The sequence below is a fragment of the Lycium barbarum genome, chromosome 1, assembly GCF_019175385.1.
Source record: "Lycium barbarum isolate Lr01 chromosome 1, ASM1917538v2, whole genome shotgun sequence".
NCBI classification, from domain to species: domain Eukaryota; kingdom Viridiplantae; phylum Streptophyta; class Magnoliopsida; order Solanales; family Solanaceae; genus Lycium; species Lycium barbarum.
In genome coordinates, this window is record NC_083337.1 from 2,925,228 (window position 1) to 2,951,811 (window position 26,584).

The 26,584-nt window shown below is 36.6% G+C and overlaps 3 protein-coding genes and 1 long non-coding RNA gene across 4 annotated transcripts; all 4 read right to left on the minus strand.

The window, feature by feature from the left end:
• Positions 1-1,018: 1,018 nt before the first annotated feature.
• LOC132644798 (uncharacterized) lies at positions 1,019-1,474 on the minus strand. Its single transcript, XR_009583979.1, has 3 exons — positions 1,424-1,474; positions 1,270-1,331; positions 1,019-1,179 (listed from the first exon to the last, which is right to left on the minus strand). It is a non-coding gene; the product is annotated as an uncharacterized LOC132644798 (long non-coding RNA).
• A 178-nt stretch (positions 1,475-1,652) lies between these two features.
• LOC132627143 (uncharacterized) lies at positions 1,653-2,381 on the minus strand. The gene is made up of 2 exons (XM_060342304.1): positions 2,186-2,381; positions 1,653-1,813 (listed from the first exon to the last, which is right to left on the minus strand). Exons 1-2 carry the CDS (start codon positions 2,379-2,381, stop codon positions 1,653-1,655), a joined length of 357 nt encoding a protein of 118 aa, XP_060198287.1.
• A 3,139-nt stretch (positions 2,382-5,520) lies between these two features.
• LOC132629004 (multiple organellar RNA editing factor 8, chloroplastic/mitochondrial-like) lies at positions 5,521-11,801 on the minus strand. Its single transcript, XM_060344753.1, has 4 exons — positions 11,390-11,801; positions 7,415-7,512; positions 7,228-7,293; positions 5,521-6,412 (listed from the first exon to the last, which is right to left on the minus strand). Exons 1-4 carry the CDS (start codon positions 11,752-11,754, stop codon positions 5,745-5,747), a joined length of 1,197 nt encoding a protein of 398 aa, XP_060200736.1. The 5' UTR covers positions 11,755-11,801; the 3' UTR covers positions 5,521-5,744.
• Positions 11,802-12,708: 907 nt separating this feature from the next.
• LOC132629007 (uncharacterized) lies at positions 12,709-16,441 on the minus strand. Its single transcript, XM_060344757.1, has 2 exons — positions 16,070-16,441; positions 12,709-13,900 (listed from the first exon to the last, which is right to left on the minus strand). Exons 1-2 carry the CDS (start codon positions 16,166-16,168, stop codon positions 13,046-13,048), a joined length of 954 nt encoding a protein of 317 aa, XP_060200740.1. The 5' UTR covers positions 16,169-16,441; the 3' UTR covers positions 12,709-13,045.
• Between the last annotated feature and the right edge of the window lie 10,143 nt (positions 16,442-26,584).

Sequence of the window (26,584 nt, forward strand, 5' to 3'; positions counted from 1 at the left end):
TGCCAAAGACAGAGTAAATAGCTTCTACAATGGAAACCCCACTAGTTAGTTCATAAGAGCAAAATATTAACTTTAGCAACCCCTTAACAACAGCCAAGTTCAACAAGGTATCTAGATTTCGTACAAGCTTAGTTAAGATTCAATCATTCATCAAGAAATGGAAGACTTAACTCGTAATGTTTAGCACTGAAAACTCTGTTTGACAGTTTTAGACGTGTCAAAACTCACAGATCAAATACTTGAACTTAATTTGCTCTTAGAACATCCACATGATGAGAAAGGGGTTATTAGATTATTCAGATACTTCAAATAATGACATTGTGGATCCTCCCATACAGACACCAATAAGAGTTATGGAACCACAAATATGCACATACATCTTTGAAGGGTTAGTGGAGGATTATTACCTTGGATGCAAAGAAAGGTAATTCTGTGACATTTGACTGCACAAAAGAACACTCAACGACATCTGGAACCCCCATTCAAGCCCTTCAAGCAAGCATCAGCAAAGATAGCCCCAGTATAGCTGCAGAAGTAACACTAGTTGTTCAGACTAAGTTATCAAAAAGGTAAGGTACACTACTAAGTTGGTCAAAGTAACAAAATGAACGTTTCAGGTTCTTTATGTTGTATCTCCAACTCTCCTAACAGTTTTGTAGGTGTAGTGAAGTCTCATCAATATTGTATGCACGAAAATTTCATATTCAAGTTAAACAAAATCGTGAGTGTGTAAACTGGACACCATGCATAGTGTAATATTTAGGAATATTTCCATTTGAAGTCGTATGACAAAACATGCAAAAGTAGGCTAGACTAAAGTAGGTTTGGACTTTCAAGTTAACATCATGACGCATACTAGAATTATGAGAATATTTCAAAACATAGCCTAATATTGGAGCATATGTAGTGCAAAGTCTGATGATTTAGTTCCAGCCAGCAGTAGGCAGTAAAGCAAGTACTCTCACCAAAATCTCAAAATATTCTTGCCAATGTCCAACTCCGAGAAATTTAGAAAACTCTCAAAAACTAAGATAAAGAGCATAACTAGAAACATACGCCACTGAGAGGGTGGCTGAACCCTTTCCAGCTTTAGCCTCCACAGCCTCTGTGCCACCCTCCTTGGTTCGCTTGATGAGTGCCACGGTTTCTTCATCTGACAAAATTTGCCTTCGGAGTGGCCTATTTTATTCATTTCGAGATACAAGGAAAAACTCAGAAAAGTTACCAGGTGTAATTCACTTATAATAGCTTGAAGAAATGAGAATTTACTTGGGACAATAGTGGGAGGATAGTTATTCCAGCATGACCACCAACCACTGGAACATTGACCTCTTGAATAAAGTGCCAAAAACATGAGAACCAATCTAACAGAAAATTTGTAACAGAAGCAATTCGGAAGCAGGAAGTATAGTTTGAGGCATACCGGAGACATTGACTTTAGCTTTTCTAGCATAGAAAGTTTTGGCCCGAACCACATCAAGTGTGTTGACTCCAGAGAGTCTCTTTTCATCATAGCTCCCAGCCTTCTTGAACACCTCAGTGGCAGTTGGCACAGTGGAGTTCACAGGGTGGCTGATCATATTGACAAGGGCCTTTTACGGGTTGTGGTAAGAGGAGAAAAGCCAATAACAAGAGGTCATGCACAAGGACACTTACATGAGGGCAATACTTTGCGATAGCTGTGCATATGATTTAACAATGCCAGCATTAATGTTGAACAGATCATCACGGATCATACCCGGTTTTTGGGGCACACCAGCAGGAATGATGACCACATCACATCCTTCCAGAGCCTGCCCTAGCTGATCTTCTCCTGCAAACCCAGCAACCTTTAAAGTCCAGTAAAACGTCTATGGTCAAGGAAGTGAAGAGATGAGACCAAAAAGGTTTTGTCTCTGTATGGAATTCAATCTAAGAAATGACACTGGGTCCATAAAATGATCAAATAAATTAAAGATTTAAGTCTTTCTTTTTCTTCTGATGAAACTCTCATAACTCAAGTTGGATAACTTTCAAATAACTCAAAGGAAAATCTTTCGGCAATTTCATTTATTGAGAGGTCTTTGAGAGGACAACTAAACACAAAGTAAAAAATAACAATAACAGTTTACTAACAAAAGTAATAAAATGCATAGATAATTTTCAAGTGCTCTGAAATAATTGTTGAATTGCATGACCACCTCACCCATAGGGCAATTCAATTTGATATCAAAGAAGGCAACCTTCGAGCAACGTAGAAGAAGCTTTGAGCTTTTATAGGTGACCAAAGTTCGAATCTTGAAACCAGCATCTTCAATGAGGAGTAAAGACTGTCTATATTTCCCTTCCCCTTCCCCTAGCCCTCCCGGCCTTGGGAGCCTTCTAACATTGGAGTCCTCCATTTATCAAAGTAGACAGATGCTAGATTTTTCACAAAAAAAAAAAAACTAAAGCGCAATTTAATATGATATCATCATAGACAAGAGCTCTATTATCACCAATCAAAAAAATATTTCACAAACGCGAAGGTTTATTGCAAATCTTAAGTAAACAAACAGAAGTAACTAAAACAGGTCAACACAATTCAACAAATTACAAAAGTTACTGATGCATCACAGGACTTGAAATTCTAGGGCCTGCGAGAGTGGAACACTCGTGTGCCACACAGACAAAACCAGCGACTTCAGTAGGATTTAACTAACCATCTGAAAGTCCATATACTTCAATCAATCACTTACATCTCATTCCTAAACAAGTTAAAATTGATTGTATGAACCTTCTATATTCATTCCGCTTGATTCGAGCTCATTTCATTCACATATATACATACTTATAAAAAATGACAATTACAAAAGGAAACTAGAATTCAAGTCCTCTGAAAGCATTGTCGAATTGCATGACCACGTCATCTATAAGCACAAATTCAATATAACATCAAAACAGACAGAAGGCAGCCTTCGAGCAACGGAGAAGAAACTGAGCTTTTATAAGTTACCAAAGTTTGATTCTTCAAACCAGCATCTCCAATGAGTTAAGACTGTCTTTTGGTACTGGTCTCCTCCATTTATCAGAGTAGACAGATGCAAATTTTCACGAAAGAAGAACTAGACTAAAGCCCAATTCGATATGGTCTTATCATAGACAATAGACCTATCATCCATCAACAGAATATTTTGAAGGTGTGTTGCAAACCTAAAGTGTTTAATAGAAGTCACTGAAACAGGTCAACACAATTCAACAAATTATAAAAGTTAATCGATCAACTACATCTCAATCCTATACGTCTCAATCCTAAACAAGTTAAAATTGAATATATGAATCTTCTATAGCCAATCAGCTCTATTCAAGTTCATTTCATTCACATATATATACACATTGAAAATGACAATTAACTAAAGGAAACGAGAATGATAAAATAGAAAGTAACCTGAGATCTAGTATTGATATGGCTAACATCAGCTGCTCAAGAAGTGAAGCTGACACTACTACTTATAAGTTTTCTTCATTTTTATTGTTTCTAGCTCAGTGTTTGGTATCTGATTTTGAATTTGATAGATTCAGATTCACGACGAAAAATTCACCTCATAGGTAAGTATTTTCTATTAAAGACGATTCTATTCTTAAAATTCAAACTCAAAATCTCTAGTTAAAAGTAAAAATGTACTTATCATCCTATCACAACTTTCGATGATGAAGATTCTGGTTTGCTTTTGGGTTCGATTCTGGTACAGGAAAAGAAAAAAGAAAAACGGACGACAATTTCTTTTTATAATTTGAATAGAAAAAAATGATGTTGGAAAGTTATCTTGTGCTTTATTTTCAAATCTTTACATGTAAAAATAAAGATGTCTTGAAAAATGTGACATAACTAAGACAAAAATTATAATGGACAACAAAAATAATTGCCCCGAAAAAAACATAAAAATAATTTTCGAGCTTGAAATTTTGCTCTTTTTGTCCTAAATATGACAGATTTTTCTTTTTAGTAATCTGTTCGGAAGAAAAAGACACGTATTCTTCTCAAAAACTATTTAATCTTAATATCCCTATTTGAACTTGTTCTCGGAAATAGCCATCCTACCTTGGTAGGAGTAAGGTCTGCGTACATTCTACCCTCCCCAGACCCCAAGATGTGAGATTTCACTGGGTTGTTGTTGTATCCCTATTTGAACTTGTTACAAGTTAATTCTCTGAGACATTACCTACTTTTTGCGTATATATTGTACTTTTTGTAACGTTTGTACCTAATCAAATTCATATAAAAATGGACCGAATGGAGCACTAGTTACCACACTCATTGGACATAATATATTCCATACCTCTTTTATACTATGTCTATCAACACCAATTCAGTCATGTATATGGTCATTGCTGTCCTTTTTGCTTTAGTTCTAAAAAGCTTGAATCATACTCCGTCTGTCCCAATTTATGTGATACACTTTTCTTTTTAGTTTGTCTCAAAAAGAATGATACATTTCTTTATTTAGAAATAATTTAACTTGAAACTTCTCCCTTTACCCTTAATGAAATGATTTACAACCACACAAATATCTATGATTTGTTATAGACCATAAATTTCAAAAGTCTTCCCTTCTTTTTTAAACTCCGTGCCTAGTCAAACTATATCACATAAATTGGGACGGTGGGAGTACTTTCTTACTCAAAAGAGGAAGAGAGTTTAGCTTGAAGAAGGTGTAGGCCGGCAATAAATTACAAGCTCATCTCCACAATAACAAAAATGTGTACATACTTGGGACTTCTTGACAACACCAGAAAATCCTTTGGAAAAAGGATCAAATTTGCTCATCTACATCAAAACTGAGAGAAATATAACCCCACTGTCAAGAAAGAAGATCTCGTTTTTGCCCCTCAACTCTCCAAACAGAGTTCCCAACTTGAGGGTAATTTTGAACCATAGTCAAAAGTCGAAGCGTAAATATAGACCTTTTTTCTTGAGCAATTTGGACGCTGAAATCCATATATTCCATGCGTTGTTCCGTTTATGGCAAGAGAAAATATGAGCTAACTTGCTAACCATAAGAATATGAATAGACGAAAGTGCAACTGATGGTAAAATTAAGCAATTTCGAAAAAAAAAAAAAAAAATCTTTATAACAGTCATGTTTTCTATAGAACCAATTAAAAAAAACATGTCTATAACATTTCACTATAACAATCATGTTTTCTATAGAATCAATTTTGCATGTTATATGTATATAGTGAAATGTTACAGACAATGGTTGTTGTAGAGAAGTTTTAACCATATATCAACAAACTAGACTCTTTTTCCAATCTCTTTAGATGATGTTTGACAAGGAAATGGAGTAGCTGGTCATGAGTTTCCTTATCTGGTTGGAAACATCTTTACAATCCAATGGATACATCTTCAAGTACAGAGAATAATACAACACAGCAGGCGCAAAACGAAAAAATCTTTACCTCTGCATCTCTAGTACCTATTGTTGCGTATCATGTTCCCTAAAAGTTGGAACATTGACCATGGTAAACCATATGAAATCATTTTACAGGCTAGAAAACTCATCAGGAGAATCGATTAACTGAGGATGTTCATATAGCAGCATTGTAATGAAAATACAATAGGATGAAAACAATTTTAGCATTGCATAATGCATATCACAAAACACATCTTATTGCACATTCAACCATTACTTGCGCCAAACATCCTATAAAACTACGATATATGTGTTCTCAATTCGTGCAATAAAATTCTAGAAATTACAAATTTCATACTTATCTACAATTGCCTACTGATAATTTGGAGGGGGCATATCTCTTCCAGGCATGTTTTGATTCTGCTGAGGGTTTCCACCAGACGTATTTGGAGCGTAGTTCTGATTTGGAGGCGGCATATTTGGGTTCTGATAAGGGTTTCCACCAGATGTATTTGGAGAATAATTCTGGTTTGGCCCTGGACCTGTTTGGTAAGGCATGCCTCCATTGTTTGGTCCACCATTGTACTGATTGGACGGATTGTTTGGCGCTCCACCATAGTTATTGGGAGGCGGTCCACCGTAGTTATTGGGAGGCGGTCCACCGTAGCTATTGGGAGGCGCTCCACCATAGTTGTGATGTGGACCTCCCATGTTGGGCTGCTGCGGTCCTCCCATGTTAGGTGGCCCTCCCATGCCAGGCTGGTGCATCCCGCCCATGTTGGGTTGCCCTCCCATGTTAGGCTGCTGCATCCCACCCATGTTGGGGGGTGGCGCATTCCTCATATTGGGAGGTGGTCCACCACCCATGTTGGATCCAGGGTTCTGCATCTCTCTTCTTCTCTCAAAATTTCTGGACCTGTCAAAGTTACGAGGTCGGTCATTGCGTCTGTTTCTCTCATTAGCTCGGGCATTGTTTCGCACCCACTCCTCATGGTATTTTGGGTCATACGGTACAGCCTGCCCATTGATAAAAGGTTCCCCTGCAACATGCACCACAACAGTCATAAAGTACTGGTGTACAAGAAAAGAACATGATTATATCCACCAAGGGGCAAGATAGACATGTATGATGTACGAAAGAGACTTCATGAAATTGCCAACAATCTGCAGAAGATTGGTGATTTAAGTGTGATGCTACCAGGAGACTTAGTAAGAGCCTGAATGCAACATAAGCTTGTAGCAGAAATAATAGCCTTTGATGAGTACATATCGAGTTTGTCTCAATTTTCCCATAGATTGTTCTTGTGTCATTACTCGCGACATAAATTATCATATGTATTAAATCATAAATGAATTTACTGTTCAGAGTCGAGCATTTCATATTTCAACTGCATATTTCCAATAATCCCCTTGTCTCAATTATGTGCCATTTTCCACCTTGGGACATTCCTGACATACTTCAAAAACACTACTTTATGTAACTTCCACAAATTTCAAGAATTCAACTTCATCTAAGAAATACTACATTTTCCCGATCAAAGTTTTGCTACTATTTTAGTATTTCCTTTAGCTAGTACTTTAACATTCCACTAAGATCATGAATATACAAGTCAAATTGAGTAATTGACAATTTTCAAATCTCCATGCCAATCAGACTATGTTACAGAAAATAGGATCACCCAAAAGGCATATATGTATGTGGACTGGATACGAAAGCAAATACACAGCCAGAAAACACAATTGAAAAAAGAAATCACGCCGAAGTCTATAGGCCAGGAAGGACAAGTGTTTTTTATTGTAATAAAATCATATTATTATTTCACAATTGTGACAACAAATACTGGTCACTACCTACCTCCATAATCTTTATTCTTAACATCCAGGTATGAATCAGGAAGCACCCATCTAACCTTGGGCAATTCTGCGCATGGATGAAAGAACAAATGTTTAGTTTCACCTCTTCACCTTCAAGAAATACTTGGACAAAAGACCAAAACATAACCAAAAAAAAGATAAAAGAGAAAAGGCTAAAAATGCATCACCTTTTAGCTTGTAGGAAAGTTCTTCGGATACAAGAGCTCCAAATGCATAGTAATGTCTCGTGGAGACAGAGTAGATCTTCATTCTTGCTTCTTCCTCGCTGCAAGATAAATTAATCACATAAATCATCCACAGTAATTAAATAAACTTCTTTGGAAGTATTTTACATGCCGAAGTACTAATCCAAGCTAGTTGTGATTGGCTATATGATCCTCAATATCCATTCTGCCCCAATTGGACCTGCTTCATACGAACACTTAAGTGATTTGTCTCCTAAAAGTAGTCAAAGATTCTCAAGTTCTCTATGTTACCTTCTCAAAAAAAAAAAAAAAAAAAAGAGAGAGAGAGAGAGTTCTCTATTTTTTCTACAGCCCAAAAATTCACATGCCCTTTTCCTTCTCTCATTACTTCCATTTCTGGCAAATTCAACATTATAATAAGTTGGCGGCCGTGTAGTGCAACATGCAGTCCAATCAAATGATCGGGGCTGCCAACATATCTCGCGGTAAAAAAATTGAATTTGTTCTGGGTTATATCAAGGTTTAGTCTTCCGTTCATATTTCATCAACTCCATGCTTACAACAACAACAAAAGGATGGGGAAGGGGTCACTCAAAGCTGTGGAGATTAAGTTGAAGATTAAAAAAAGATATATGTATATAATAAAGAGAATCAATTCAATTCATATTTGAAAATGGGATCATCAACTATCTAAAGGATTCATATTATCTCCAGACATACAAATTCATATCCTTTTCCCACTCTTATTACCTCCACTTCTGACCAATTAAACATTACAATAAATTAGCGGCCGGCATAGGTTGCAACATATAAAGGATTCATATTGCCAACACAAACTAGCTAGAGATTGAGGCATAGTAGCTTAATTAATCAATTAAATGAAGTTAAAGAAGAAACAAATGTAGCGCATTTCAATTCGAACCTTCCAATAATCGTAGCAAGAGTTTTAATGTAGTTATCTAAAGGATTCATATTACCAACACAAACTAGCTAGAGATTGAGGGTAGTACCTTCATTGATGATTAAATAATGTTGAGAAATATAGACCATTACAGGCAGATTGTTTAAACCATTTAGAGTAAACAACAACAACAACAACTAATGGCTATATGAACCCTCAATATCCATTCCGCTCCAATTGAACCTGTTTTATATGATCACTATGTAATTTGTCTTCTAAAACAAGTTAAATATACTCAAGTTCAACATTTCTGAGCAATTAAACATTACAATAAATTAGCAGCCCACATAGGCTGCAACATATAAAGGATTCACATCCCCGACACAAACTAGCTACAGATGGAGGCATAGTATGCTTAATTGATCGATTAAACAATATAAATACGAAACAAAAACATAGAGCATTTCAAATTCGAATCTTCTGACAATTGTAGTGAGAGTTTTCATGTACCTATCAACGTTGTTTATCTTGTTCCTCATTTTGCCTTTGCTTATTATTGATCCTATATTCCTATTCTATCCTTTTATGTGTGACATTATGTAAAAAAAATCTATCCAAATGATATATATATATATATATCCAAACTATACAAAATACGCTATGAAACAATATGTAAACACGAAACAAAAAATGCAGACCATTTAAATTTGAACCTTCCAACAATTGTAGCTAGGGTTTTGATGTAACTATCAATAATCTCATCTCTGGTAGGGTCATAAGATACATGATATCTATACTTGTACAGTTGTACTTATCAAAACAATATGATACAATACAATACGTAACAATCATCCAAACAAGTTGCAAAGGATTCATAATCAATTAAAACAATATGTAGCAACCATCCAAACAAGCTGTAAAGCATTCATATTGGCAATACTAACTAGCTGGACATTGAGGCATAGTAGGTTTATTGATCAATTAAATAAGGGAAATTTTCAAAAAATATACAGCCCAACATAAAATATTACGCCACGTAGCACAATATACAATATTATACAACATTATACTTGGGGGGAAAGCACTAAACATAATGTATCAACCTTGTATAAAGTGTATAAAAGGTGCTTATACACAAATATGTTTGATAACCGGATAACAAACTCAAAATATGGGCTAAAGCTTGTAAATAAGAAACAACAAAATGTAAGTTAATCGTGGATATCATAGGGACTAAAAGTAGACTTTATCAACAACTGAGGGACCAAAAATGCTATAAAACCAAACAAAAGCGATAGAGCATTTAAATTCTGACCTTCCAACAATCGTAGCTAGGGTTTTGATATAACTATCAATAATCTCATCTCGGGTCGGGTCACCTTCAGGTTTATCCATCACAACAAGCCAATGTTCAAAATCACATCCATCAAGCAGTATCGTATCCTTAGGCGGACGGTTAGACCAGTTCGGGCTTGGTTCAGTCAAAGACGACAATGTTTTGGTAGTTACTTAAATTTATCGTATCTTATTGTTGTCGTTGCATTATATCTTTCCACACTTTACCTTTGCTTATTATTTAATCATCCAATTTTATCCTTTAATGTGGGACATTTATGTAACAATCAATACAATACAATAGTAAACAATACATAGCCACCATCCTAACAAGCTGTAAAGGATTCATATAGACGACACAAACTAGCTAGACATTGAGGCATAGCAGCTTAAGCATTCAATTAAATTAGCGAAATTTTCAAAAAATATACAGCCCAACATAAAATATTACGCCAGGTGGCCCAATATACAATGTTATAAAGCATTATACTTGGGGAAAAGCATTATACATAATATATCAACCTTGTATAAAAGTATTCAACCTTGTATAAAAGTATCTAATAGTGTATTCAAAATATGGGCTAAAACGTGTAAATAGCATAATTTCCCTTAATTATCCATTAAATGATGTAACTAAGAAACAACATAATGTAGAGCCTTTCATTTCCAAAAAGAATAAAAAAAAAAAAGTTAAACACAAACTTTATAAAACAATAAAGTAACACAAACACAAACTAGCTAAACATTGAGGCATAATAGCTTATAATTGATTGATTAGATGATGTTACAAACCTTCCAATAATCGTAGCTAAGGTTTTGACGTAACTATCAATAACCTCATCCCGGGTCGGGTCAAAACAAATACGATACAATACAAAAACGTTATGAAACAATACGTACTAACAAACATCCAAACAAGCTAGAGATTTGAGGCATAATAGCTTATAATTGATTGATTAAACGATGTTACGAACCTTCCAAACTCACAATATGAGCGAATTTTACCTTAATTGATCGATTAAATAATGTAAATAAGACTAGAGCATTACCTTCCAACAATGGTAGCTAGGGTTTTGATATAACTATCAGTAATCTCATCTCGGGTCGGATCAAAACAATATGATACAATACAATACGTACTAACAAACATCCAAACAAGCTAGAGATTTGAGGCATAATAGCTTATAATTGATTGATTAAACGATGTTACGAACCTTGCAATAATCGTAGCTAAAAGGTTTTGATGTAACTATCAATAATCTCATCTCGGGTCGGGTCGGGTCAAACCAAATATGATACAATACAATAAGTTATGAAACAATACGTAACAAAACATCCAAACAAAGCTTAATTGATTGATTGATTAACTGATGTTACGAACCTTGCAATAATCGTAGCTAAAAGGTTTTGATGTAACTATCAATAATCTCATCTCGGGTCGGGTCGGGTCGGGTCAAACCAAATATGATACAATACAATAAGTTATGAAACAATACGTAACAAAACATCCAAACAAAGCTTAATTGATTGATTGATTAACTGATGTTACGAACCTTCCAATAATCGTAGCTAAAAGGTTTTGATGTAACTATCAATAATCTCATTTCGGGTCGGGTCGGGTCAAAACAAATATGATACAATACAGTAAGTTATGAAACAATACGTAACAAAACATCCAAACAAGCTTTAATTGATTGATTGATTAACTGATGTTAACGAACCTTCCAACAATGGTAGCTAGGGTTTTGATGTAGCTATCAATAATCTCATCACGGGTCGGGTCACCTTCGGGTTTCTCCATCACAACAAGCCAGTGTTCAAAATCACATCCGTCAAGCAGTATCGTCTCCTTAGGGGGACGGTTAGACCAGTTAGGGTTCGGGTCACTCAACGACGACGATGTTTGGCGCGTCGCAAAACCACGCGCCGCCGCAGCCGTAGCTGTTGAAGGAGTGAAACCACGCGCGGCGGCGATGAGTGGGCGGAGACGGAGGAGAGAGAAGGAAGGCGGTGGTGGTGTAGAGAGAGAAAGGGTAGAGCGAGAGAGAGTTGTGAATAGTGAACGGGTCAGGTATCGAGTCGCCATTTTTTGCTGCAAAAACCCTAAAGGAGAAAGGGAGTGAGGGTTTATCAAATAGCAACAGATATTTATAGCTGCAAAAAATGGAAGTGAAGTTGCAGATATAGCCTCTATCTACATGTCTAATTACTTTTTTGCATATTGATAGTAATATTTCAATAGAATAATTCTGAAATAATTATTATATAAGTATAAAATTGTTACAATTTATAGTATGTTTACGTAATTTTCAACATACTATTATTTATTTAGAAAATGCTAAAATGTTAATGTGTGGATTCACATCAAAATTCATCTCAAATAATGTGCATAATTTCATTTTTAGTCTGTTTCACAAATAATGTTACATTTCCATATTCATAAATAATTTAACTTTAAAATTCTCATTTTACCTTTTAATGAAAGATAGTCATACAAATGCCTGAGATTTAGTTTAGATCATAAGCTGTTTAAAAAAAAAAAAAATTGTGCTCAATCGTAATGTCACATAAATTAAAATGGAAGGAAGTGATTCTCCACAATACTTCACTTTCCAGTGTTGTGTCGTGCATCCTCAATCTTTTTAACACGTAACTTACTAATTTCCATCGTTTAATTCTTTGAAACCTAAAATTTTAATCAAATGTTAAAGCAGGCATTGGTATATCCATTAGTTCTCTGAGAAATTAAGAGAGAAGAAATTGAAAAAACAAGAAAAGGAAAATTCATAGCGCATAGCAAACAACTCAAAAGTGATTGTCCTCCTCCTCTTCTTCTCATTTTGCCTTTACGTGAGAATATTTGTACCTTAAAGCATAGATGTTTATCTCTTGGCCAAATGTATAAGAAGTGGATAGGATGATTAATTTACTCACTTCTTTTCACATGTAGCTAGTTTAGTAAGATGCATATTGTACAGGGTTGTACTGGTCATCAATTGCACTCTCTTAAGTGCTATTCTTTGATAAGATTTTCATCACATTTTCAAATTAAAAAAAAAGATATCTTTATTCTTGATATTCAGATAGTACAATCATTAAGCTCCCAATATGTTCCTTTCCCTACTATGGAATCCTCATACGAAACAACAGAAATTGTACAGTACAAAAGGTCATGGCAAATATGTCAATAGCCAAAGCTTGATATCATTCTCACTTTGTTTCGTTCTTCTTCTGTACTGTCGCTTGAATGAAGACACTTCTTCAAACTAAAAAACTGATCATGAAAAGACCTCGCGCAGTTGTCAAATGATCTCTCCCTTTTCTTTAGTAAGTGCTGATTGTGTTTCAGCAATTGCTAATTGACTACTTACAGTTGGTCAAACATCGGTGCTATAACGTAAGGGAAAACGACGATGCAACATCCTTTGCAGCCATCTCCTACGTGGCTCTGGGTTTAAACAAACGAAGCACTCTCTTTCTTCTGGATCCCTTACGATATCCAAAGCATCTAAATACATCGCACTTGATTGTGGAATATCCTCCATCTCATTCAAGCACTTCACAACAGAAGCCATAGAGAGATCGGGAGTACTAACAGCCACACTAGTCTTAATATCCATGCTAGGCTTTGTTGACACTCGTTCATTTGTGAGTTCAACGAGTTTACCCACACAAGCCCTTAACTCAGTCATCCATGGTTCTGCAATAGGACGGGACTTCACAGTAGGTTGCTGAGGAAGTTTAGAAAATACAGGCATTGATGTGTGCCCCCCACCATAGTTACCTTCTGACGTAGTGCATGTTGGACGTTCAATATCATCTAATCCCATCGGCAACAAGTCATCGTGTGCATCAATTGACTGTTCATAAGATGCTTGACCTAGTTCTTGATCAAACTTCCAAGGGTTAATACTGACTTTTCGGTCTATGCTACCGCCGATATAGCTGAAAACTGTTGGCGAGTTTTCCTTTTTGACTTTCTTAAATACCGGACATATTCCTTCACTTATATGACGAAGCAAATGAGTCGTTCCACTTCGGGTTGAAGAAGTGAAAACTTTATGGCAATGATTGCACTTGCATTTGTCACAAGTTCCATCCTCCTTTATTAGCTTCGTAAAGTGTTGCCAAACTCTAGATCTTAATCTTCCTTCTCTTTTTCGTTTCTCACCTGTGCTTCCTTCAGTCAGAGTGGTTATATCCACAATACCCTCAGGAATAGCATCTGCCGCCTAAATAATAGCAACCAGTTTACAAATATGAATCAGTGAAGGAAATCCAATCCAGCTGATGCACGTTAAACTTTTAACATGAAATCACACAAGGCAGTATATTCAAAAACTAAGGGTACGTACAACTTTGAGCTATTTATATGTCTCAATAAAACCACTGTATGTCGATAATAACATACAACAGCATACCCAGTGGTATGTGGATAACATGTACAAATTCATAAAATGAAATATCATCAACAACGGGTCATTATCTTTTGCAAAAACGAGCCTCAAGGAAGATCCTATGATTTAACGCCATATACAAGAAACGGAAGCTGCAGACATATTTTAAAGTGGATACATGATAGCATAAACCATATGGGTCAACCATTGCCTTTTTGAGAATGCATCGCATAATACCTTGTCAAGCCCTAAATATACTTTAAATCTGTTTGGCCAAGCTCCCAAAATCTGTATTTCAAAAAGTGCTTCAGGAAAAATTACTTTTGGAGAGTAGCATTTTGTGTTTTGCTAATCAATTTGGAAAACACTTTTGCCAATATTAGAGCAGTAATTTATAATTGGCCAAGTTTCAAACGTGTTTCTAGGAAAAAACTACTTTTTTATCTTCTAAAAAACAGTTTCTACTACTACTCAAAAGCACTATTTTTTTCCCTAAAAGTTTGGCCAAACACCTCAACTTTCTAACTTAAGCACCTTTCTGAAAAAAAAAATTAAGTACTTTTAGCTTCCCAAAAGCTTGGCCAAACAGGCTATATAATCGGGTACTTCAAAGAGTTAGGCTTGAAGTTTTGGCTAAGGAAGGATCAAACTTGACAAATCACTAGTTGCAACACCTTGCTTTCTTTCGTACTTCTCAGAGATAAGCATTCTTGTAAATTTACTACTTCTCAGAGATAAGCATTCTTGTAAATCTACTACATTAGTCTTTGTCAGTAATGCAATCGATTTATAGACTGATTGATGACATCTAAATAGTGCTAATATCATAACTGCTTCAGTATATATTAATCCCACGGTTCAGCAAGATGGCAATCCTAAAGAAACGTACCATTATCAAATGTGTACTGTAGTAGCTTCTTGGAAGAAATACTTGGTATCTAAGGTTTTTAACGTTCCATTTCAAAGCTTATTTAGTTACTCTGGAGGTGAAAACTTCCTGGTAGAGTGCGCTTTACCCATATTAGTCTATCTGTCTCAAATACGGATTACTCTGGCCAGTGTGTTTCGGATACCGGATAGTTAAACAAAAAAAGAGATCTTTTCACTCCCCTTTATCATTTTCCCTGCTACGACAAAGTGGCCATTCAAACTAAATTTTTTTAATCTATGCGTTTTTTAAATCAATGCCCAATAGGCTCATAATATAATCTCAAATCCATCAGTGTAATCTCCAAAACCAGCTGAATTCTACTTTAAACCTTAGCTTCATGAATTCTATCCAGCACGAGTACTGAATAGTGATTAGTCTGGCCAGTTGGTTACAGATACCCGATGGTTAAAACAAAACAAAAAAACACTCCTTTCTCATTTCCCCTGCTATGACAGTGACCATTCGAACTTTTTCTTAATCAATGCCCGAATAAGCACAAAATTCATCACTGGAAACTCCAAAACTATCTGAATTTCTACTTTAAGCTAAATTTTCATGAATCATCCGTGTTCTAATTCAATTTCTATCAGCAAAAGACAACGACACAGATGAATTAAACAAACTCAAGAGATACATTAAGCATAAAAACAACTTTTTTCCTTTAAAACATCGACTCAACCACAGAGCAATACTAGCTGATTCATTATATACAGAACTTACTCCTCTTCAAAACGCTCATTCGTTTCCTTCTCTTTCACAATAGCTTTTGCTCAAATAGTATATTTGTATTAATGAATTTATTAAATATGTACAAATATTAGTTTTAGTGACCGTTTGCCCATGAATATTTTTTTTTACTTTTTATTCACCGTTTTCACTTTTTTCACTCACAATAATTCAAAAACAACTTCAATTTCCAAATACTATTTTCACTTTGAAAACAAAACCTACTTTTTTTCAAATATTCACAATTTTCATGGCCAAACGGACCCTTAGAACCTAGTTATTATCACTTGAAGTCATCATTCTAAAATACAGAAATATTGGCTCTGCAGTAAATATTGGATACTTACCGGTGAAGCGATCGGTAAATCGACGGGAGTAAATTGAAGGCGGCGCTGGTCAACGGGGCTGGTCAATGGCGAGTTGTTATTAGGGTTTGGTGATGCCATAGAGAAAGAAGGAAGTTAGAAGTTCCTTCTTTTGGGTGTGGAGACCCTAGTAGAAATGGAGAACGGGCCTAAATGGGCTCGGAGATGGGACAAACGAGTTCATATTTGGGCCTGAAAGCAAATTCGGGCTTGAAGTTCGCGTTCTTGCTGGCCCGACGATTGGAAACAGGGCTCAAATGGGCTCGGAGAGCAAAATGAGTTCATGTTTGGGCCTGAAATCTAATTCGGGCTTGAAGTTTCTTCATGCTGGTAAACTCGCTGCTTAACATTCTTCATGCAAATTTATCTCGTTTGGTAGCTGGTTTGGAGATGAGTTATGCAGAATTGCAGATACTAAATTATACATAAGTAATATCGTATTTGATAGCTGGTTAGGAGTTAAGTTATTCATATATAAAAGCGGTGTTTGGTTTGGTTGATTGACTACCTGAACTTTCACCTTATTGGGGAGGGTTTGAATCTCATGTTATAATTTCCTCTCCCATTTTTCCTTCCCTTACCCACTATAGGGGTGTTCATGGGTCGGTTTGCGTCGATTTTGGGTTAACACCAAAACCAAACCAATTTAGTTGATTTTAAAATTATTAAAACCAAACCAAACTAAATATAATACATATCCATCGGTTTGGGTTGATTTTTCAGTTTTTAAGAAAATTAACGGTATTTATCTCTTTCATGTTTTTCCCTACAATTAGGAGAGAATTTTCTATCATTTTCCAACTTATAATCCATTATTACCCTTTTATTGTGTTAGTTATAGTTTCTTGCATTATGTAGAACATGTCTTAGGATTTATGATTTAAATTATGATTTAAATTAAGTAAATAAAGTTTATAAGAAATACAAAAAATTAATTTAGGTAAATCTCATATACTTGTTTCTTTGAATAAATAAGTTTGAATTCATGGATTTCTTTTTTAAAATCGACTTAAGGTATAAAGTTCATTAGCCTATTAGAGATAAAACAAACTTTTGCTTAAAAATTATATAAATTATTTAAAAGTATTTCTAAAAATTAATATATTGTGTATATATAATTATAAAAATTATGTATAAAATTTGTCGGTTCAGTTTAGTTTTTTCTTCGGTTTGCTATTAGTAAAACCAAAACCAAACCAAATATTATAGGTTTTTAAAAATTCAAAACCAAACTAAACCTAACCCAAGTAAATATCGATTTATTCAATCGGTTTAGTTTTGGTTTTCGATTTGAATCGGTTTTTAACCAAACCGTGAACACCCTTAACCCTATGTAATAAAAAAAAATCTATGAATTATTTTATGCAGACTAAAAGGTGTAATAACTAAAATCTGCATAACTCATACCTGCATAAAATAATACGTATATTCTTTCATAACTAATCCTTGTATTAATAATACTTGCATAATTCTAAAGGCTACCAAATTAAACGACCTCGTATTTGCCTATACTAAAAAAGGTTAAATAGGCATTTTTGATGAGTATTATATTGAAGTTGCACGGTGTTTGTCAAAGTAAAAGTTGTACGCGGATACGAACTTCACCTGCAAATAAAGTTTGTAAAGTTGAAATTCGTGAGTAGTAAGAATTATTCACCTTATATGTACAATTAACTCAACATTTCACTTACTTCCCTTCCTCGTAATGAATGGCATCATCAATATTGTTACCAAGGAAAGAACAAGCAAGCGTGATAATAACAGTACTTTAATTAAATTACGAATGTCACTTTTGAAGACTCGTCGACTATTTTAAATATAATACTCAACTAATTAAGCAATTTATCTCTCTTCTCTTCTCTCTCTTCTCTCCCCTCTACCCTCAACGGTAACATTGCCTCTCCCCCTCCACCCCACCTGCCACCACGTCCGGCGACCAGACAGCGCCCGACGACCAGGTAACTCCGGCGATCAGGTAACGCCGGCCACTTTTCCGGCCAGATCTACTTTTTCCCCTTCCCTTTTCTTCATCTTCTATTCTTCTTCTCTTCTCCTTTTTTTTTCCCCCTTTTCTCTCCTTTTTTTTCTTTCCTAGCTGTTGTTGGCGCTGCAAGAACTCAGTCGCGCCATCGCCGGAGAATTTTCCGGCAGCCCCCTCTTTTTCCCTACTGTTTTCTTTTTTCTTTCCTTTTTCTTTTCCTGCTCCTTTTTTCTTCCCCCCCCCCCCCCCCCCCCCTCTTCTCTTCTCCTGTTTCAGGTATTTGGGAACAGAATTTCAATAGTGAACAGTAACTCGGACGTTGACCAGTATTTTCCGGCGACGACCAGGTTCAGTTCAACTGGAGTTGGTACCTCCGGTTGCTATATCCATGTCCATACATTTGTAGTAATATTTTGCTAACTTTAGACTTTTAAATTTATTAGTTCATACTCTTTCTTGTGGCTTTGCTTAGTGATGGTAGACTAGGGTCATGTTCTCGTTCGAGGACGGGGGCGAGGGTTAGGAGGGGTAAGTGGTTTAAAGGAGCGTCTAGGTTGAGAGTAGGTTCTTGGAACATTGGAACGTTAACGGGGAAGTCCATAGAGCTAGTTAAGATTCTTAAGAAGATGAAGATTAATATAGCTTGTATCCAAGAGACCAAATGGGTAGGTCCTAAAGCTAAGGAGGTAGACGGGTATAAGCTGTGGTTCTCTGGTAGGTCGAAGTATAGAAATGGGGTGGGCATTTTAGTGGATAATGAATTAAGGGATCAGGTGGTAGAGGTTAGGAGGGCCACTGATAGGATGATGTCGATTAAGGTGGTCGTTGAAGGACTCACTTTGAACATTATTAGTGCATATGCGCCGCAAGCGGGCTTAGGCGAGGAGGAGAAGAGGCGCTTTTGGGAGGATTTGGACGAGTTAGTAGGAGGCATACCGCCTACTGAGAAGTTATTCGTGGAAGGTGATTTCAATGGACACATCGGGCCTATTTCGGGAGGTTATGACGATGAGCATGGAGGCTTTGGCTTCGGTGACAGAAATGGAGGAGGAGTCTCACTTTTGGATTTTGCAAGAGCTTTTGGGTTAGTGATAGCCAATTCGAGTTTTCCAAAGAAGGAGGAACACTTGGTAACCTTCCGTAGTTCGGTGGCTAAAACTCAGATAGACTTTTTACTCCTTCGGAAGGATGATAAAGGTCTGTGCAAAGATTGTAAGGTCATTCCGAGCGACTATCTTACAACCCGACATAAGCTCTTGGTGATGGATTTAGGGATCAAGAGGACGAGGAAGAAGAGGGTCGTGGATGACCGACCTAGGATCAGATGGGGTGGTTTGACCACGATTAGTGCACTGGAGATAGGAGAGAAATTGAAGGATATGGGGCCTGGGATAGTAGTGGGGATGCGACCAGTATGTGGGATAAGACAGCTAGTTGCATTAGGGTGGTAGCAAGGGAAGTGTTGGGGGTCTCGACAGGTAGTCGTGGCTAGCATAAAGGAGACTGGTGGTGGAATGGAGAAGTTCAAGGGAAAGTGGAAGCAAAGAAAGTGGCGTATGCGAAGTTGATAGAAAGCAAGGATGAGGTGGAGAAGTGGACAAACACGGAGCTTTATAAGATGGCGAGGAAAGAGGCGAAGTTGGCGGTGTCGACGGCAAAAGCGGCAGCTTTTGAACGCATGTATGCTGAACTAGAAGAGAAAGGAGGGGCCCAGAAATTGTTCAGGCTAGCCAAGGCGAGGGAGAGAAAGGCACGTGATGTGGATCAAGTAAAGTGCATCAAGGACGAGCATGGCAAAGTATTGGTAGAGGAGACTCTCATTAGACGGAGATGGCAGGCATACTTCTACAAACTCTTGAATGAAGAAGGGGACAAAGACATTGTGTTGGGAGATTTAGAACATACAGGAAGGCGCTGTGATTTTGGGTATTGCAGGAGTATTAAGGTTGAGGAGGTTAGGGGTGCTGTTCGTAGGATGCGCAGGGGAAGAGCGATCGGACCTGACGGGATCCCTGGGGAATTTTGGAAGAGCGCGGGGCCGGCAGGTTTGGAGTGGCTGACTAGGTTGTTTAATGTCATCTTTAAGACGACATTGATGCCCGAAGAATGGAGGGCGAGTGTAATGATCCCTCTGTACAAGAATAAGGGAGATATCCAGAGTTGTAACAACTATAGAGGTATCAAACTGCTAAGCCATACTATGAAAGTGTGGGAAAGGGTGGTGGAGATGAGGGTGAGGAGAGGTGTGTCTATTTCAGAGAACCAGTTTGGATTTATGCCGGGACGCTCAACTACAGAAGCCATCCATCTTGTGAGAATATTGGTGGAGCAGTATAGGGAGAGGAAGAGAGACTTACACATGGTACTCATCGACCTAGAAAAAACTTATGACAAAGTTCCAAGAGAGATCCTATGGAAATGCTTGGAGGCTAAAAGTGTACCTGTGGCGTACATTAGGGTGATCAAGGACATGTATGAGGGTGCCAAAACCAAAGTAAGGACAGTAAGAGGAGACTCAGAGCACTTTCCAGTTGTGATGGGGTTGCATCAAGGATCAGCTCTTAGTCCGTTTCTATTTGCCTTAGTGATGTATGGATTGACACGGCAAATTTAAGGTGAGGTGCCATGGTGTATGCTTTTCGCGGACGACATAGTCCTGATTGACGAGACTCGTAGCGGAGTTAACGCTAAGCTGGAGGGTTGGAGACATACTCTGAAGGCTAAAGGGTTTAAGCTGAGTAGGACCAAGACAGAGTACTTGGAGTGTAAGTTCAGTGAAGCACCTCAGGAGGCTGGCGTGGAAGTGAGGCTTGGTACCCAGGCCATCCAGAAGAAAAGTAGTTTTAAGTACCTTGGGTCTATTGTGCAAGGCAGCGGGGAGATTGACGATGATATCACACATCGTATTGGGGCAGGGTGGATGAAATGGAGGCTTGCTTCCGGAGTGCTATGTGACAAGAAGGTGCCACCAAAACTTAAGAGCAAGTTCTACAAAGCGGTGGTTAGACCGACTATGTTGTATGGGGCAGAGTGTTGGCCAGTTAAGATCTCTCACGTTCAAAAGATGAAAGTTGCCGAGATGAGAATGTTGAGATGGATGTGTGGCCACACCAGGAGCGACAGGATTAGGAATGAGGATATTCGGGATAAGGTGGGGGTGGCCTCGGTGGAAGACAAGATGCGAGAAGCGAGATTGAGATGGTTTGGGCATGTGAAGAGGAGAGACACAGATGCCCCAGTGCGGAGGTGTGAGAGGTTGTCCATAGATGGTTTCAGACGAGGTAGGGGTAGGCCGAAGAAGTATTGGGGAGAGGTAATTAGACACGACATGGCGCAATTACAGCTTACCGAGGACATGACCTTAGATAGGAGGGTTTGGAGGACCCAAATTAGGGTAGAAGGCTAGTAGATAGTCTCGTTATCCGTTCTTATTAGTAGTCGCTGTATCGCAATATAATTTCTTGTGCTCCGATTTATGCTACTATCTGCTATTTCCTGTGCTTTGATTATTCTGTGGTATCTGTGTCGATTGCATTATTTTATTTTATATTATTGCTTTTCCATGTCACTTTGAATTTCCTAGCCTTATCTGACCTTTTTATGCTTTTATGCTTCTCTTGAGCCGAGGGTCTTTCGGAAACAGCCGTCCTACCTTGGTAGGAGTAAGGTCTGCGTACACTCTACCCTCCCCAGACCCCACGATGTGGGATTTCACTGGGTTGTTGTTGTTGTTGTTCTCAACTAATTAAGTACTGGACAAAAGAGTACCTAAAAAAAGGAATGAAGAATATATTTAGAATTAGAAGTGAAAGAAGAGACATGCAAGTAGTTTGCAAAATGGCTTCTTGAGACAGCAAGTACATGAAAGAATGACATAAATGGAGCAACTTAGATGTGATGCTGTTCCATATTTTTTGGTTAGAGGATCTTCCATTATACAACGTTATTATAGCAGCTGATCAGATGCTACATTAGCAATGAGTTATATATTGTCTTTTATTAGACGAGAGGATGCATCCTCTACCTCTACCTCCAACCTGAAAGTTGCGTATATTGAAAAAGATCTGTAGGCATTTGGAGTAAAAGTACTTGGATATGAACTTTACTTGGACTCTGTTATTTAAGAAGTGTTAGAACAATAGATCATGCAAGGAAAGAAGCGTGCATTACGCTACCACAGGACGAAAAAAAGGGTTTGGAGGAGGTAAACAGACCCAACCATAACATTACATCAATTAAACTAGAAATGTAACTTTAGAAGACTCATTCAAAATTAATTTAAGTCTAATTACGTACTCAATTGGGTGCGACATGACAAATGAGTACGGAGAAAAGGGAGGGAGAAGATATTTAGAAATCAAAAGTGAACGAAGAGATCATGCAATTAGTTTTGCAAAAGGCTTCTTGAGACAGCAACTACATGAAAGAGTTAAATAGACCAACTCAGATGTGATGATATTCCACATTTTTTGTTAAAGAAACAACTTTATGGCTGATCAGATGCTACAGAAGCAGAGAGTTATGCTTTTCATTCGAGTTTTATGAAATTACACAATAGAATATTATAGTTTATTTGGCCAAGATTTTAGAGTTTATTTTTAAAAGTGATTTTCGAAAAAATATTTCTGGAGAATAGCAATTTGTGTTTGGTTGATCAATTAAAATAATACTGTTTGCTAGTATTAAAGCAGCAATTTGGACGTGACCAAGATTTCAAAAGTGCTTCCATTAAAAAAATAAAAAATTAGCTTTTGAAGAACAACTTATGCTATTATTTAAAAACACTTATTTTTGCTTAAAAGCTTGATCAAACACCTTTACTCTCTAAAATAAACACTTTTTTGAAGGGAAAAAAAAAACATTTTTGACTTCTGAGAAATTTGACGAAACAAGCTATTAGTCATCGAGATGACAATTAATTGCTCTTATTTTCATATGATAACACCTCCTTGTCCATCTTAGAATATGAAATTTGATAGACAGATTTTGGTAATTTTTTAAGTCTACACTCACAAAAATGAATCAGAGGTCTCGGATTTGAGCCTTGGGTATGAAAAATTCTTGATAAGAGCAATTCATGGTAAGAGTACTTTCCTCATAAATGAGCCTTGCGCGGCACAAATCCGAATACAATCATACTCCAATATTAGTATCAGATACTTAGTGGGGACCATTAACTATGGTCACAAGCCTAAGCCCCAGGTATACTCCCACTAGTTCAGCTATAACTTTCAAATATCAATGGATTCATATTCATATACATGGTTACCTGCTCCTCCTGTTGCTAGTGGCCCCATATATAGTACTCGAGAACAAGTTGGTCACATAAGAGTTTTTTATGTAGTTGAGTCGAATTTAAATGGAACGGGTTTAAAAGTGAAATCGGGTTATGTTGGGAATTTTCGTTAAGACAGGAGTATATTTGAAAACTTTCATGATAGGAGGGGTATTTTTGACCCACATTTATAATGGAGGATATTGTTTGCTCTTTTTCCAACGTAGAGGGGCATTTTTTTACCCTTTTTTCCTATTTTTAAGTTACACCCCGCATAGCCACTTTTCACAATATACAACATTATACAACTGGAGTAGACAATGTATCAACCTTGTATAAAAGTGTATAATAATGTATAGAGTTTATAATAATGTATAAGAGGCATTTATATCCAAGAAAATTCTATTGTATGCAATAATATGCAACATTTTTTCGATTGTATTATCACTTCTGTTATATCTAAGGTACCCTAACCTGATAGAATCACATTTAAAGGCTTTTGAAGTGATTATAAATTGGGTCATTTCGGATAATGTTACAAACATGGGTTATTTCAAGTAATTATTTTTTCTAAATAGTCATAGAGGATTATTAAAAGAAAACTAGATGAGTAAAGCCCGTGCTAGCACGGCCCAAACATTGTAAACTCTTGAAGATTTTGTGGGGTTCATTACAACAATCATTTGTCGTATGAAATGTTAGTCACAAATTTGAGTTTGGCTCAGCTATGAGCATACACATCACTGCCATTTCCTGATGCGGAGTTCATAAAAAAGTTATAAGGAAGCTAGAAGATACCATTTGGATAAAGATATATACACTAAATTCTGTACTCTTTTGCTTTCATCTAACAAAACTGAAAGATCATATGTTTGTAGTCCTCTCGATCGCGATAAGAAAATATTAAAATCTTCCTAATCTACTTGGAAAGGACATGGCGAGCATCTAGTTGATCCTCAATGTTCCTTCTGCTAGAATGTACATTTTCCATTCTCTGCAATCAACAAAAGATTTTAGGATGGAGGGAGTAATATTGACCATCCACGAGTATAGTGAGATGATATCCCTCTACCTTTAACCAAAAATCTTGACTTCAAACCCTGAGAACGAATAAATTCATGAATTTCCGCCTTTAATGAGTCATATGCCGCGGAAATGTGGATTAGGATGCAAGGCATGTGTCATATCGGCAGACCAGAATGTAAAATATTACCAATGAACCAGGAATAAACTTCGGTCAAGCTACCAGAATGTAAAAGGTATAATTACCGATAAGCCTTTGTCAATTTACCATGAAACACCACAGTTACATGCACTCACTAAAATAAACTCTGAAAAAGAAACTAAAATTGGCTCTGAAATTATTCGTGGCTAGACTTCAGCAAGGCAAGAATAAAAACCTTTTCAGCCAAGTATCAGAATTCTTTGTGTTGATTGTTGAAACTTAGAAAAACACAATTGAAATAATGTATTGTATGTAATATCATTCAGAAAGACCATAGGCTACAGTATAAAAGCATATGCAAGTTGTGGTTACTTGGTCTGCGAAATTCCACATTTGTCTAAAAATGCAGTCTTTTCCTCCTAGAGAATAGAGGTTAGATGTGGTACATTCTGTATAAATAAGTGAAAGTGAAATCACATTATTTCAGGACTTTCTGATTGGCTTTCCTATTTTATTATCAGAACTTCAGATCATTGTACAATCAATTAAATTTTAATAGCAGCTTGACTATTATTATTGGCTAGTACATAGATGAAAGAACATACTTATTGAGTCATATTTCAGTTTTAACTCAATAAATTTTCTCCAGTGTGAACCATAACAATAGCATAACTGATATAGACTTTATTTACTTGAATAGTTTCTTAACTTTTTTACACCTAAGAATTTACACAATAAAGTCACCTAAAAAATAAGCTACTCCATGGAACGGTTTGCAATAAGTAGGATTAATAACCAGAAAAGTAAGATAGATAACCTCTTACAACAAGTTAAAACACTGATAAATGCATGTAAGTTAATTTTGTTACCTACTATTTCTCTTATATTTGGTCATTATTGTCCAGATATCTTTTTTTCCGGTACAAATTATATCGGGAAAGCATGAAGAGGGGAAGATTTCCATTCAAGTTTTTAAGACCATAAGGGGAGGACCCTAGGAGCATATTTCAAGATCTTCAAACACCTTTAAGAGAGATGGATATTGCCTTAGATAATTCTCCTCCATTTCTATTGGAATTCTTAACTCAGAGCTAAAATCTGGTCTATACCAATGTGGGGAACACATCTCAGAGCAAATCAAGAACATGTCCCTTGAGTCAGCAACTGTGCCACAGTCAAATCCAAAAATACCCAAAAGCTCTTCGAAGCACTTCATAAATTCAAACACACAAAAACAAAAAAAAAAATCTTCCTCTTTATTATTTTTACTTTGTTTAAACCTCCTATTGAACAAATCAATTTCCCCTTTCACCACCCAAAGGATTCCAAGCAACAAAATCAATAAGGATTTTCGAGGAAACCATGGAACAATTACTTGTCAATTACCAAAAATAACAAAAGGTTCATGGCAGCTTTCAATTGTTCACTTTCATTAGGCCTTGCTATTTTTTTTATTTTTTATTTTGGGATCATTCTATAGCAAGGAAAGTGGGTTAGGGGCAGAGCTTCTAGTTGCCATTAGCCTAGCAGGATCAAGAGAGTTGCAAATGTTAAGACACATGGGACACTGTTGGGAACAATATATAAAGAATACTGTTCTGGTTTGCTATTCTCGAACACTAACTTCTAGACCAAATGAATTATGCAACTTCAAAAAGAGAGATAACCCAACACCTTGGCAAGAAAATATGTTGGCTACCACATGAAAAACATAATACTTTATGTATTTTCTTAGAAATCTACCTTTGGAGTTCCTCAACCTCTGTTCGACATTTCCTATGCCCATGAAAAATGCTCTGCGATTACGTACCCGAGACCTGTAATCCAAAGTAAGAAAAGCATAAGTTCAAAATTTTTGTGCAAGGTTAACTCAATTTATGTACATAAATCTTTTCCTAATTATGGAACTTCAATATATTGATTAAGGATAGATGTGAAAGTGTAACAGCATGAGAATTATTGCAACGGATAAAAAAAAAAGCGCAAAATTCCCATCTCGAAGGTAAGCAAAATATTCTTATAAGCTGCATGTAAATACCTCCTTCTCACTGTATGGTATCCTATTGACTGGAGGCG